The 15,038-nt window shown below is 42.1% G+C and overlaps 1 protein-coding gene across 5 annotated transcripts in view; it reads right to left on the bottom strand.

Annotated features, from left to right (window-relative positions):
• Ric1 (RIC1 homolog, RAB6A GEF complex partner 1) overlaps positions 1-11,086 on the bottom strand; it is a 90,913-nt gene extending 79,827 nt beyond the window's left edge. For 4 of the 5 annotated variants that reach the window (XM_048345807.1, XM_048345977.1, XM_048345855.1 and 1 more), the window contains exon 1: positions 10,696-11,086. In XM_048345807.1, coding sequence (XP_048201764.1) covers positions 10,696-10,839 — 144 coding nt within the window. In that variant the 5' untranslated portion in view covers positions 10,840-11,086. The remainder of the gene's footprint in view (positions 1-10,695) is intronic. The other variant, XM_048345778.1, reaches the window with a different exon arrangement.
• Positions 11,087-15,038: the final 3,952 nt, after the last annotated feature.

Genomic DNA, 15,038 nt, shown 5'->3' with positions numbered 1-15,038 from the left:
AACCTACAGAATATCCTGAAATAATTTTAAAAGCTTTTTGGTAGCTCAATGGAGATAAGAATCTCATGGATTTTCCTGCCTGGTCTATCTTTGAACCACAATCCTCAGATCTCAGTGTCCTGAGTAGCCAGGATTATAGGTGTGAGCCACCCACAACCTGCTCCCAATACCATATTTCTAAAAATTATACTTCCAAGTAACCTATGATTCAATTAAATAATTACTTTTCTGGTCAGTCATGGAACTTGAATTCATGACCTGGGTACTGTCTCTGAGATTTTCTGCTCAAAGCTAGCATTCTACAACACTGAGCCACAGCTCCACTTCTGGTTTTCTGGTGGTTAACTGGAGATAAAAGGTCTCACAGACTTTACTGCCCAGGCTTGGCTTTGAACTGTGATTCTAAGATCTCTGCGTCCTGAGTAACTAGGATTAAAGGCGTGAGCCACTAGAGTCTGGCAAATGATTACATTTTTAAAAATGGAACTAAGTGAAAATAAAATTGGAACATATAAAAAGTCACAGGAGGGGCTGGAGATATGGCCTAGTGGCAAGAGTGCTTGCCTCGTATACATGAAGCCCTGGGTTCGATTCCCCAGCACCACATATATAGAAAATGGCCAGAAGTGGTGCTGTGGCTTAAGTGGCAGAGTGCTAGCCTTGAACAAAAAGAAGCCAGGGACAGTGCTCAGGCCCTGAGTCCAAGGCCCAGGACTGGAAAAAAAAAAAAAAAAAAAAGTCACAGGACACAACTAAAACATTGTTAAGGGGAAATCTCCTAACTTAAAATGATCTTTTAAAAAAGAAGGAGTGTCTCAAATCAAGAAGCCAAACTTCTAAACTTAGAAAAAGGAGCAAATTAAACTCAAAGTAGGATGAAGAAATTTGGAGCAGAAATCATTAAACTGGATTGCAAATATCTCTTTTAAAACACTAAATTCAGCCAGTTGATGGACTAGAGAAGTCAGTGTTGTTGGGATGTAAATTTTCTCCTGCTAATCTGCAAAATTAAGGCAATTTCCTGAAATGTCCAGCAAGACCTATTATAGAAACCGACAGAATGATTCTAAAATCTACATAGCGATGCAAAGGAACTAGACTGGCAAAATAATTTTCAAAATCACAGATAAAGCAAGACTTTTACTGTTAGCATGATGATGCAAACCTATAACACAGGAGGCATAGCAGGAGGGTATGGTTTGAAACCAGCCAAGACCACACATATACACACATTTAAAAATAAGTACGAGGGGGCTGGGGATATAGCCTAGTGGCAAGAGTGCCTGCCTCGGATACACGAGGCCCTAGGTTCGATTCCCCAGCACCACATATACAGAAAACGGCCAGAAGCGGCGCTGTGGCTCAAGTGGCAGAGTGCTAGCCTTGAGCGGGAAGAAGCCAGGGACAGTGCTCAGGCCCTGAGTCCAAGGCCCAGGACTGGCCAAAAATAAATAAATAAATAAATAAATACGAGATGCTATCCAAAAAATAACTAAGGCAAAAAAGGAATGTGAGTGTGGTTCAAGTGATAGTGCTTGCCTAGCAAGCATGAGGTCCTCAGTACAAGCATGAGGTCCTCAGTACAATCACCAGTACCACAAAAAAAATTATAGATTACTTTAATTACCTAATAAACTAATACCAGTAAATGCTTTCATGAAGTTCCTATTTCACTCTTTTAAGTGACAAATATGAGTGCTTAACTGTTAATAATGACAAAATAATTCTTATTTTTCAATTCTCCAACTGTTTTGATTTAGAGAAAAAAGAAATCCTTCTGAGGCATGATGTTACTTCTCAACAATTTATAAAGCTCTGGGTTCAATTCCTTAGTAGCACATAAACAGAAAAAGCCAGAAGTGGCGCTGTGGCTCAAGTGGTAGAGTGCTAGCCTTGAGCAAAAAGAAGCCAGGGACAGTGCTCAGGCCCTGAGTCCCTGCCCCAAGACTGGCAAAAAAAATTTTTTTTTCAATTAAAAAAAATAATAATAACCAACTCTTCAGGGTAGGAAACATGGCTCAGGTGGTAGATCAGGTTGCTGTAACCAATGAGCAAAAGTATCAGATAACAAATTCGAGTCCTGGTCTCAAGACAAAAAAAAAAGTCTCCCAATTAAGCCACTTAAAAATTCTACACACCATAAAAAAAAAATCCTACACACTAGACAGATATCTTGACATTTTTAATTCTAGTAAAGCTTTTAAAGCATCTGCTTGGTGCAAAGTGCTATAGATAATAGAAAATACGGCAGGAAAGTTGCAGAGTTAAAAAAAAAGTATACTAAAAATCACTAATAACTAAAAAACACTAGGTGAGATCAAAGGAAGGGCAAATCAGATGAACAGAAAGGAAGGGTGGGAGAATACAGTCATAGTAGTCATTCAACCTATCTATGTGAAAATGGAACCAAGTAGCTTGAGGGGATGGGTAAGGGTGGGACAGATTGAAGGAAAATAAGAAAATGTGACATTGATCAAGATGCATTGTACTCACAAACTGACATTTTGAACAGAAATTTCTTTGTACAACTATTTAACAATAATATATATTTAAAAACTGTCTGAAAAGGAAATTAAGAGAAATAAGGCCATTTATAATAATGTCAAAAACTAAAATAGTGGGAATAATCTTAACCAAAGGGGGTGACACTGCTAACTATACAACACTGATGGAAGAAATTGAGTATGACACAAATAGAAGCATATGTCATATTCATGTATTGAAAGAAGTAATAGCTATACTTCCCAAAGTGATACACAAATTCAAAGTAATCCTTATCAAAATCCTAATGAAATTTTCCACACACACAAAGTTTTAAAACCTAACATTCATTCAGAACTCAAAAAACGACAAACAGCCAAGGCAATCTCAAGATAAAACAAAGCTGGAAGGATCATACTACCTGATTTCAAAGTACATTATAAACCCACAGTCATCAAAATAGTATAATACTGACATTTCACAGAAATTTTAAAAATCCTAAAATTCAAACTTAAAAGACAACAAATAGAGAGGGAATCTCTAGATAAAGGATCACACTACCTGATTTCAAAGTATATTACAAAACCACAGTAATCAAATATTATGGTCCTGGCTTAAGATCACACATAGACCAATGGAACATTATGTAGAGCCCAGAAATAAGTTTATACATGCATATATGGTCAAATAATCTTCAACAAAGGCACCAAGATTACACAATGAGTAAATGACAGTCTTTAACAATAATGATGGGAAAACTGGACAGTCTCAGAAAAAAAACTATACCAGCCACCACATCCAAAGAAATCAACCAAAGACGATTAAACACTTAAATAAGACCATAAAAACTCTGAAAGAAAGCAGGGTTAATGCTCCTTACAATTATTTAAGGAGCAAAAATAATTAGTGCTAAATGACATAAAATGCACAGGTGATAAAAGCAAAAATAATTAAGACTAACCCGGTATCACTGGCTCACACCTATAATCCTAGCCATTTAAGAGTCTAAAATATGAGGTTTATGGTTCAAAGTCAGACTCAGCAGGAAAATCCCTGTGACATTTAGCTCCGATTAGTCAGCAAAAAGCGAAGGTGTGGCTCAAGTCGCAGAGCACTAGGTCTTGGGCAGTAAAACCTAGGCTCTGAGTTCAAGCCCCAGTGCTGACACCAAAAATAACAATTGGGGGGCTGGGAATATGGCCTAGTGGCAAGAGTGCTTGATTCTTATACATGAAGCCCTGGGTTCAAATCCCCAGCATCACATATATAGAAAATGGCCAGAAGTGGCGCTGTGGCTCAAGTGGCAGAGTGCTAGCCTTGAGCAAAAGGAAGCCAGGGACAGTGCTCAGGCCCTGAGTCCAAGGCCCAGGACTGGCAAAAAAAAAAAGTAAACCATGCCTCAAAAGCAAGGTTAAAAGAAAATCCAGCTGGGCACTCATGCTCGTAATCCTAGCTACTCAGGAGGCTAAGATCTGAAGATCACAGTTCAAAGCTAGCCCAAGCAAGAAAGTCTGTGAAACTCATCTCTAACAAAACTACTCAAAAAAAAAAGCAACAGCAGCAGCTGGAAGTGGAGCTGTGGCTCAAATGACAGAACACTAGCTTTGAGCAAACAAAGCTCAGTGATATTGCCCAGGCCCTGAGTTCAAGCCCAAGGACTGGCACCAAAAAGGGGGGTGGGGGGAGATTATAATCCTCCCAACCTCAAAAGGAGGCCACACAATTTTTTTTTTTAATTTTAGAGGAACTCTGTAGAGAAAGCTGGGTAGTATTACAGAAAACAATGAATCTAGCATTCACAGTGTTCAAGATGAAGAACATGAAATAAGATCTGTTTTTGGTAAGCAGGATTAATATGTATAACAGTATTTTTTTTCGACAATCATATAGTCTACTTGGTGAGGGCTCAATTAAGTTAAGGATATTCAGACTATTGCACATATGGTATAGGCAAATTTGAGTAGTTTTAGAGTACTAAACTCTGTATCATGATTATCCAGTTTTCCTCAATGGCAGTTAAACCATTAACCCATGGACACCCAGGGTGTATATGTGTTAGGGTGGGGGAGTTCCAAAGGAACTGGAATCCATATTACTTCCTGTGTCATTATTCAGAACAGCCAAAACATGGAAACACTCAAAATGATTTTCAACAGATGAATAAAGAATATGTACTGTATATGATTATAGTGTTTGGAAATGAGGAACTCCATACTTGCTACAACATGGCTCAACCTTAATGACATTATGCTTAGTGAAGTGAGACACAGAAAGACACACAATATATGATCTCATATGTTGAATCTCAATGAATCAAGCTCATAGAAACTGAAAACAGCAGATGCCAGGAGTTAGGGAGCAGAAGAAATGAGGTTGCTTTTGTTCAAAGTACAAACTTTTAACTACAAGATATGTTTCGAAGCCGGGAGCAAGTGGCTCACACTTGTAATCCTAGCTACTTAGGAGGCTGAGATCTGAGGATCACAGTTTGAAGCCAACCAGAGCAAAAAAGTCAGTGAGATAAACTACTCAGAAAAAGCTCAAGTGGTAGAGCGCTACTAGCCTTGAGCACAAAGAGGCTCAGGGACAGTGCCTAGGTCCTGAGTTCAAGCCCCAGGGCAAAAAAAAAAAAAGGTAAGTTTTGAAGATCTAATGTCCAGTAAGAGGAATATAATTAACAATGAAATGGAATGTATTTTACATATAATAACACTAGAGTATGCTCTATACATGCCTCTTTGTTCCTTTCATATACTACCTATTTATGCTTTCTTTCACAATTAGTAACCAAAATACTCCAGATAATAATTTAATGAGGTTCAAATATGTAGACTTTCATATTCACCATTAAGTAGTAAAAAGAAACAAGTTCTGGGACCTCTGGTATAAAACAAAATGCAGTTAATCTCATGCAACACCCATGTAAGTCATAATATACTATTTTATAGAAAAGCTTTATCCTCCAAGCTGAATCTTTTTACAGTACTCAAGAGAATCAAATCAACTGTGCCATCAATAAAGCTCCACTTATTGCACCTCAATCTGATATATACACTAAAGCTTTTTATAACACCCCTTTTGAGCTTCAACATACATGGCTTGTGCCTATAATCCTAGCTACTCAAGAGGCTGAGATCTGAGAATCACAGTTTAAAGCCAGCCTTTGCCAGAAAGTCTACCAGAATCTTATCTCCAATTAAGTACCAAAACAAAAAAAGCCAGAAGTGGTCCTGTGGCTCAAATGGTAAAGTATTTGAGCAAAATAGCTCAGGGACAGCATCCAGGCCCAAGTTCAAGCACCAGGACTTAGCACAAAATAAATAAGCGCACACATGACAGAGAGAGACAGACAGACAGACAGAGAGAGAGAGAGAGAGAGGAGATAATCAATGTACAATTCTTGAGTAATATTTGTGTGTGTATATGCTGGTCCTGGTGCTTAAACGCAAGACTTCGTGCTTTCACTTGTCTTTTTACAGTAAGTTGACTTTCTTTATCACTAGAGCCCACCTCTATGTCTGACTTTTTTGCTGGTTAACTGTAGTTAAGAATCCCATGGACTTTTCTGCCCTGGACAGGCTTCAAACTTCAAGCCTCAAATCTCAGCCTCCTGAGTAGCCAGTGCCTGGCTCTTAAATAATTTTATGAACTCCTAAGTAGGATCACAATATGGATAAAGCAAACTTACATTCGCATATTACCCTGACAACAAAGCAATAAAACCTTCACACTTTAATGATGAAATATGCTATTTTTAAATCATCATCGAAAAGCAGTGAGCAAGCTGGGAGCCAGTGGCCCAGGAGGCTGAAGATCAAAGTCTGAAGCCAGCTTGGGCAGGAAAATTCCTTAAAACTCTATCTCCAATTAACCAGAAAAAGCTGGAAGTGAAGCTGTGGTTCAAGTGGTAGAGTGCCAGCCTGGAGTGAAAAAGCCAAGGGACAGAGCCTGGCCTCTTGAGCTTAAACCCCAGTACTGGTACACACCCACGCGTGCACACGCACACACACACATATACACAAAACCAGACAAACAGCAATGAATAGCTAGAGCAATTCTTTTCTTCATAAACAAGTCCAAACAACACTATAGTATATTTCTCAAATGTGAGGTAGAGTCAGGCACCAGTGGCTCACCTGCAATTCTAGCTATTCAGAAGGCTGAGAGAGATCTGAGAATATTGAGTCAAAGCTAGCCAAGCACAAAAGCCCCTGAGACTCTTATCTACAATTAACCAGTAAAATGCTGGACTGATGGCATGCCTCAGAGCACAAGCCATGAGTGAAAAGGCCAACCAAAAGCTCAAGGCTCCAATTTGAAACCTATGTAAACACACACACACACACACACACACACACACACACAGAGAGAGAGAGAGAGACAGATACAGAGAGATAGAAAGTCTAAAGAAATTACTCCATGACACTAGACTTCCAAGTATCTACTTATGATATGTAATAGTAACTATAAGAAGTACATAAAAGTTCACTAGAAGACTCATTAAATATATACAAATTATTCTTAGATTTTAATGTTTCCATAGTCTCACAGGCAACCAACAGTTCACACATTGCCAATGTTGTGGACCTTAAAATAATCAACTGAGACGACTTGCTAAATGCATGCTTCTAGCCAGGAAAACTCACATATGCCTATAACCCTAGCATCTGGGAGGCTGAGGTAGAAAGACTCCAAGTTCTAGGCCCATATGGGCTCTATAGGGTGACCCTGCCTCTAAAAGACAGAAACAAGCCAGTGGCTTACACCTGTAATCCTATTCAACAGGTTGAGTTCAAAGCCAGCCTGGGCAAGAAAGTCTATGAGATTTGCCTCTTATTAACCTCGAAAAAGCCCGAAGTAGAGCTGTTCAAATGGTAAAGTGCTTGCTAGCATTGAGCAAAAAAAATTATGGGACAATGCTGAATCCCTGGATTCAAGCCTTAGGCCCAACATCAAGAAAAGATGTGTGTACGTGTATGTTTTCTGTTTCTTCCACAAATGTAGTTTTCTCTTTTAAAAAGGCATTCTAAGAAAACTTAATTTACTACATAAACCCTAACAAAGTTTCAAGTAAGCAAATCTTCTCTTTGAGCATGTTTCTCCCTGCCTCCAAATGCCCTCAAGTGGCTGTTAATACTTCAACTCTAAAATGTGCTTTAGGGGGCTGGGGATATAGCCTAGTGGCAAGAGTGCCTGCCTCGGATACACGAGGCCCTAGGTTCGATTCCCCAGCACCACATATACAGAAAACGGCCAGAAGCGGCGCTGTGGCTCAAGTGGCAGAGTGCTAGCCTTGAGCGGGAAGAAGCCAGGGACAGTGCTCAGGCCCTGAGTCCAAGGCCCAGGACTGGCCAAAAAAAATAAAAAAAAAAAAAAAATAAAATAAAATGTGCTTTAGATCTTCAAAACTCATTTGATTCCATAAAATTACTTGCACCTACAACCTTTTCAAAATCAAAGCTTTCATGTTCCCAATACAAACGTTTTAAACCAATTGCTTCTAAATTTTGTGTGTGGTAACTGACAGCATCTTAATTTACCAAAAAAGTTTTCACTTTTAACAAAGTTTGCTAATCTAAATTTATTTTATTACATAGTTCCAGGAAATTTAGAAATTAGAAAAACAAAAGCTTTTAGAGAGCAAGGAAAGACATAGCTTAAGAAAGACTAGAAGCTGGAACCTCCCTCACTTAGCCAGTCAAATAATCACAGACCTTAACATCATCTTGTTCAAATCTTGACTTTCTAAGTAACAAAACTTATACTCCGGCTGGGAATATGGCCTAGTAGCAGAGTGCCTGCCACTTATACATGAAGCCGTGGGCTGGATTCCTCAGCACCACATATATAGTAAAAGCCAGAAGCAGCACTGCGGCCCAAGTGGTAGAGTGCTAGCCTTGAGCAAAAAGAAGCCAGGGACAGTACTCAGGCCCTGAGTTCAAGCACCAGGACTGGCCAAAATAAAAACCAACCAAACAACAACAAAAAACAAACAAACAAATGTAAACTCAACTATCAAGATTAACCATCATATAAACTAGAGATACCAGAAAGCCTCCCTAAGGTATTCCTAAACTTCACTTCACTACATACCTCTGAACCAGGATGGATGTGTGTGTGCTGTGCTAAGGCTAAGGGATATCATCACACCAGTACTGAGGCTTAAATTCAGGGCCTCACACTCTTGCTTAGCATTTTCATTCAGAGCTGGTGTTCTACCAGTTGTGCCTCACTTCCACCTTTTTTACCAGTTAATTGGAGGTAAGAGTCTCAAGGACTTTTCTGCCCAGTCTGCTTTCGAAGCTTGATTTTCAGATCTCCGCCTCCTGAGTAGCTAGAATTACAGGTATAAGCCAGCAGAAACCAGCTACAGGAGATCTTCAATACTAGGGGAAGGAGATCTGCAGTCTGGGAGTTTGAAGAAAACAAGTATGCATGTTTTCTTTTCCCCTTGGTTTTTGAGCAATACTGGAAGATTGAATTTGCTTGTACTTGCTAGACAGGTGCTCTACTACTGGAGTTGCACCTACAGCCCCAAATAAAGGTTTGTGTTCCACCTTGAACATAAACCTCCAGGACCCTAGGATGAAGAAACTCATGCTTTACCGGCTGAGATAACTTGGCAATCTGAGCTTGAGTAGTTTTAAATTCCAGAACTGCCTTGGATTTTTTAGTATTTTATCTAACTCCATAATCAAACAGTAGATAATATTAACACTGTCCCTAAGTAACTTGAGGCACTTTTTCACTTTCTGGAAAATAAGGTAGTTTACAGGCTTCAATTCAGCTCTCATATTAAGTTTACCTTTGTCCAAAATTAAGTCAAGTTCCTCTTTTTAGGGGTCTAAACAATTGAATTTGGAACTTTATAATTTGTTATATTTGTTACATACTAGAGTTCGAAAACAATTAAAAATTCAACTTCTAATTATTTTGTCTGCATATACCTAAAAGTTAATAGCTACATACAAACCTGAATAAATTAAAATTTATTCAACTGTCATATAAGTTGTTAATGAGTATGTAAGAAACAAATAATATGCAATATACATAAATGAAGCAATGGACACAATGTCATACTGATGGTATAACTAGCAACCAGTTCGATCCTTGAAAATTACAACAGCCAAAACTTAACAGCAAATAGTCTGATTTTACAGCCCAACAGAGTAAAAAAGCGTTACCAGAATCCTATCACCTAAATCCCATCACCAGTCTAACCAGAACTGTGGGTGAGGGCAGTCAAGGACATTTATAAGGTATGTCCAATGATGTCCTCCAATGGCTTGAGGGTTTTAACTAAACTAAAACCAATATTTCACATAGACCTAATAAGGGCAAGGTCACAACCAGTCTCCACATTGTCAAATCAGCTTTGAAAGGAGAACAAGTTCTCTGTGGCATCGATTGGTACTCTTACCGTTGAAGGAAAATGGGAAGGGGGAAGCATTTTTATCCTCTGAATTCTACAGTTTTCTGCATCACATTTTTCGAGTTATTTCGAGTAATTAGCTACAAGAAGAAAAGGTTTTCAGGACTCAAAGCAAATCCAGCATTGGGTCCAAAGCGCTCTCCCAGTCTTATTTCCAGGTGGTGTCACTGAGAGTAGGGCAGACAGATTGGAGTTCTACTTCCGTTCCTCCTAACCCCCCTGCTAATTGTCCGTAGTCCAAGTGCAACAGATAAAGGGACTAACCTAAAAGTGGAGCTAAGAGACGCTGGGGGTCAGGCGGAGAGCTCAATAACTAGACCTTTAGGGAAAAACAGTAATAAAAAAGATCTCTGATTGTTGAGCAGTAAGTTACCACCGCCCTGTGAAGTCTAATACTGGGAAAAGCCCAAAAAGGCTTTCCCTAACTCCAGCACAACAACCTTTAGACTGAAAGCCAGGGGGAGCTGGGACACCCCAGCGGCCAGATTTCCACCAGAAGAAAGTTCTAACAAATCTGCTCCAGCGGGATGGGGGGGGGGGGGGGTGAGCGGGGGAGGGGGCAAGCCTGGGCTCGGCTGAGGGAGAGCGCGGGGTCTGCTCCTCGCGCGACGCGGCGGTCGGTCCGACGCGGGGAGGCGCCGCGATTTCAGGAGAGAAGCGACTTTCTCGGCCTCGGAGGGCGAGAAGGTCCGGCGCACAGGGGGCTGGGGTCCCCGGCTGCGAGTGGGACGGTGCTGGGACGCCGGGGAGGCGGCGACGAAAGGCGGCGGCGCTCTACTTACTCGGCTGTACCAGATGCTGAGGCGGGCCGGGGCCAGCACAGCGAAGAAAGCCCTCTGCGGGTCCGACTGAATGTGGAAAGGCGCCTCGGCCGGGCTCCCCGGAGGGCAGAGCAGCCTCTTGGGCCAGCCGCTCAGGAAATACATGGTCTGCACGCAGCCGCCGACGCCGGGGCGCCCAGCGGCCCCCGGCCCCGTCGGTCACACTCAGCGGCCCCGGGTGGGGCGCCTGCCTCCCACACCGCCACCGGCCAAATCGGCGGCGGCGATAGCAGCACCTCCGGGCATCTGCCCGCTGGCCCGGCCGCACCGGGCCGACGCGAGGCTGCGCGACGAAGGCACCCCCGCGCTGACGGGGCCCGGAGTGGGGGAGGGCGAAGGAGGCCGAGTCTGGACCGAGAGAGGTGGGAGGAGCGCGGAGGCCCGCCCCGGGCCCGGCCACGCCCCTCCTCGGGCCGCGTGAGCGTCACCACGCCGCGTCGCGTGGAGCTGGGGTGGGGGTGGGGAAAAAGGCGAACGCGCGCATGCGTGCTGCGGACCGCGTCCCTCCACCCACGCCGTTTTCTGAAGCTCCTCCTCGGTCGTCGGAGTCGCGGCCGCGCTGCGTCAGCTAGCACGTGGTCGGACTGTGCTCTCCGCTGCTCCTCCCACTTGTAGATTTGAAGACTGGGTCTGGGGGTGGGAAAAGGACATCTGTGAGTGTCCGAAGCCAACTAGCCAAAGTTGTCCTAAATACGGAGAGCTTCCGCAGCAGGTTACACCCCTCACCAGGCCGAACCAAATTTGATTCCCCTCCGGATTTGTGGGGCCCCCGGTGGACGGGTCTGGCTGGGAGGGGAAGGGGGGGGGGTCGAGCTCTAGTCTCGTGACTCCCGTTTTTACACACACACACATACACACACACCTCTTCACACACACACACACACACACACCCTCTTCAGGCTCCGGGGCAGCCAAGGAGCTGGGGTGCTGAGGTTCTTTTGGAGTTGCAGGTGAACTTTACGTCCTAGCCTGGGTCTTTATCCAGTTAATGAGCCCCAAGTCGTGAAAATGCTGGAGGTGATGTTCTACCCATCAGGACTTCTAACTCGAGGACGGTATATATTTTAAATTTAATTTGTCTTTATCTGCTACTCTACGAATCGAATGTTAGACAAAGCTAAGGCTAGACTTTTAGACGTGTCTTTTGCACCAGCAGAGGGATTTTTATTAACGTCTTATACTTAATTTTTAAGGTGGAACCGACCAGATATGCTGTAATTTGACACTGAACTTTTAGACCCAAGGGATCACCTTAACAATAAGTACTTTTAGAGGACAGACCTGGTGATAGTAAACTTTGATTAAGAACAGGGAAGAAGGTGCTGGGGATATGGCCTAGTGGCAAGAGTGCTCGCCTCATACACATGAGGCCCTGGGTTCAATTCCCCAGCACCACATATACAGAAAACGGCCAGAAGTGGCGCTGTGACAGCTCAAGTGGCAGAGTTGACCCCTGAGTCCAAGCGCCAGGACTGCCCCCCCCCCCAAAAAAAAAGAACGGGGAAGGAAAGTGGAGTGGAGGAAGGGGATTCTGAATGGAAGAGAAACGATCTTGCCTTCCTCTTTTGAAAATTTCCATATGTTCCTTTTCGTTTCAAAATTTAATAGAGTGTTTTAAAACATTGGCTAGAATTAAAAAGCAGTGACATTAATTGCAAGTAGGCGAGAAGTAACTTAACCCGTGCTAGATAAAGCATCATAGCTGGTATTTGTAACAATCTGTAACTTTACATATTTTTTTCTGAACATTTACTGCAATCTCTATAAGGTGATGAAAGCAACTGCCTCACCACTCAGTGTTCAGGCTGTTTCCCTGGTATGTTCCTCCAACCACAAAGCAAGCATAGCTTCCTAGAATTTTGAAAGTGGTGGGAACAGCCAATGGAATGTTGAGCCAACTGAGCTACATCAATAGAAAAAAAGGTCCAGTATACAATTATAGAAGCATAACAAAACCATCTTAGATACAAGTTGTCTGTACACTTGGCAGGGAAGTTAGATGCAACAGTTCGACTGAATTATTTGCCAAACTGAATTATTTCCCTTCACGTCTTTATTCTCATAAGCGTCAAAAGTGATTACCTTCCTGCACTCATTGGCAATTTAAAGAATTTTTATTGTGCTCAATTTTGACCTTACCAAATTTAGAATGTAAGTTCCCTGCCACCCTTCTTTGTAGAAGTCAAAAAGTTTATAAAAATAAATTCAAATGCTTTATTTTAGTTAATTCTAAAATAAAAGCTTCAAGGAGGTAAAATTGGCCAGGCCTTATTATTGTTGCCTTCTTAAAGGTGAAATGGGACCAGAAGTGGTGAATATGACTAAAGCCACATGGCCTGAAAAGAATTGGTCTTCCTTCTACACATTTAGGAGTCTTTAACGGGATTGAACTGAATTGTGATAGTTACTCTGAGAATTGAGAAAAAGGAAGAGGACATCCTCTGGGCCTTTCTCCTTAGGGTAAAGGGAACCCCGCGTGCATTCTCTCTCTCTCTCTCTCTTTCTCTCTCTCTCTTTCTCTGTGTGTGTGTGTGTGTGTGTGTGTGTGTGTGTGTAATATCTTTTAACTCTCAGATGAGGCCCCTTCTGCTTGTCAAGGACCACTGGATATTTATAACATCATTCACAGGCCATATAACATTCTCAATACAGGCCCAGGCAGCTAACCAGAAGCATATGGGTCATGATTCAAATGATTTTGAAATATATATGACCAAGGGCTGGAGGTTCCTCACTCTTGCCTCAAAGATTCCTCATTGTGTCAGAAAAGTTATGCACTCAGCTTTCAGATAGCATTTTAGTTTTATTTGTAAAGTATCCTAACCAATTCCCATGGACCTTCCTTTTTGTTTGTTTGTTTTTTGTGTGTGGTTTTGTTTGTGTTGTCTGCAGTTGGGCTTGAACTCTGGCCAAGGCTAGCTCTCTGTCACTTTGAGCCACAACGCCATTTCTGGTTTTCTGGTGGTTTTATTGGAGAAAAGAGTTTCATGGATTTTCCTGACTGGGCTGGCTTTGAACTGTGATCCTCAGATCTCAGCCTCTTGAGTAGCTAGGATTACAGGCATGAGCCACCAGTGCATGGCAGGGCCCTCCTTTTTGTTCATTTATCCCATCACTACCACTCCCTAGTGAAACTTACCAAATTCTATCCTGAGTAGAACTAATCTGCTCAAAGTTAAAAAGGTACATATTTGAACCAAACTCACTTTATTTTTTTAATGTTTACTTATTTATTGTCAAAGTAATATACAGAGGGGTTACAGTTTCATACGTAAGGCAGTTGAGTACATTTCTTTGTTTTGTTTTGTTTTTGCCAGTCCTGGGGCTTGGACTCAGGGTCTGAGCACTGTCCTTGGCTTCTTTTTGCTAAGGCTGGCACTCTGCCACTTGAGCCACAGCACCACTTCTGGCTTTTTCTGTTTATGTGGTGCTGAGGAATTGAACACAGGGCTTCATGTACATGAGGCAAGCACCCTTGCCCACTAGGCCATATTCCCAGCCCTCAAACTCACTTTATTAGAAGAAATAATATTGAAGCACAGTGGTTTGTGCCTATAATACTAGCTATTTGGGTGGTGAAGATCAAGAATATCAGCACCAGCCTGAGCAAAAGTCAGAGACCCCCTCTCAATATGCTGAACACGGTGGTTTGCATCTGTGATCCCAGTTATGACTGATGATGCTCACCTGTGATCCTAGCTACACAAGAAGAATAGGTAGGAGTGAGGTCTGAGGCCAACCCGAAACAAAAATTAGTGATTCTACCTGAAAAATACCTGACAGCAAAAGAGGGATGGGAGCATGGCTCCAATTGTAGAGTACCTGCCTAGCAAGCTCCAGAACCTGTGCTCAAATCCTCATACCATCAAAAAGGAAAAGAAAATGATGTTGGTAAGGGTGAAAGGAAACAACCTTTAACCATAGATTGGAAGATAATTCAGGACAGTTTTTCTAAACAACTTGCTATCACACACACACACACACACACACACACACACACACACACACACACACACAGAGAGAGAGAGAGAAATCTTTAAAATATAAATATGTTTAGACTTAGCTATCTCTCCTATGATTACTTTCTTATGAAATCAACAGTAATATACACAGAGTTTTACCTTTAAAACTCTACCTCAAAAGGAACAATCTAAATGCCCCCACATAGATGACATTGTAGGATGATAAAAAGGCCTTTGACTTTGAGTACTTAATACGTTCAGTGTAGCAGTGGAGTGCACTGGACATTCATGTAAGTGAAATATACAACTCGTGAGTGGAGATGGGAGGGAGGGAATGGGAGA

This window comes from Perognathus longimembris, chromosome 1 (assembly GCF_023159225.1).
Source record: "Perognathus longimembris pacificus isolate PPM17 chromosome 1, ASM2315922v1, whole genome shotgun sequence".
NCBI lineage: Eukaryota > Metazoa > Chordata > Mammalia > Rodentia > Heteromyidae > Perognathus > Perognathus longimembris.
The sequence above is the reverse complement of the archived record's forward strand: the minus strand, read 5'-3'. Positions and strand labels throughout refer to the sequence as shown.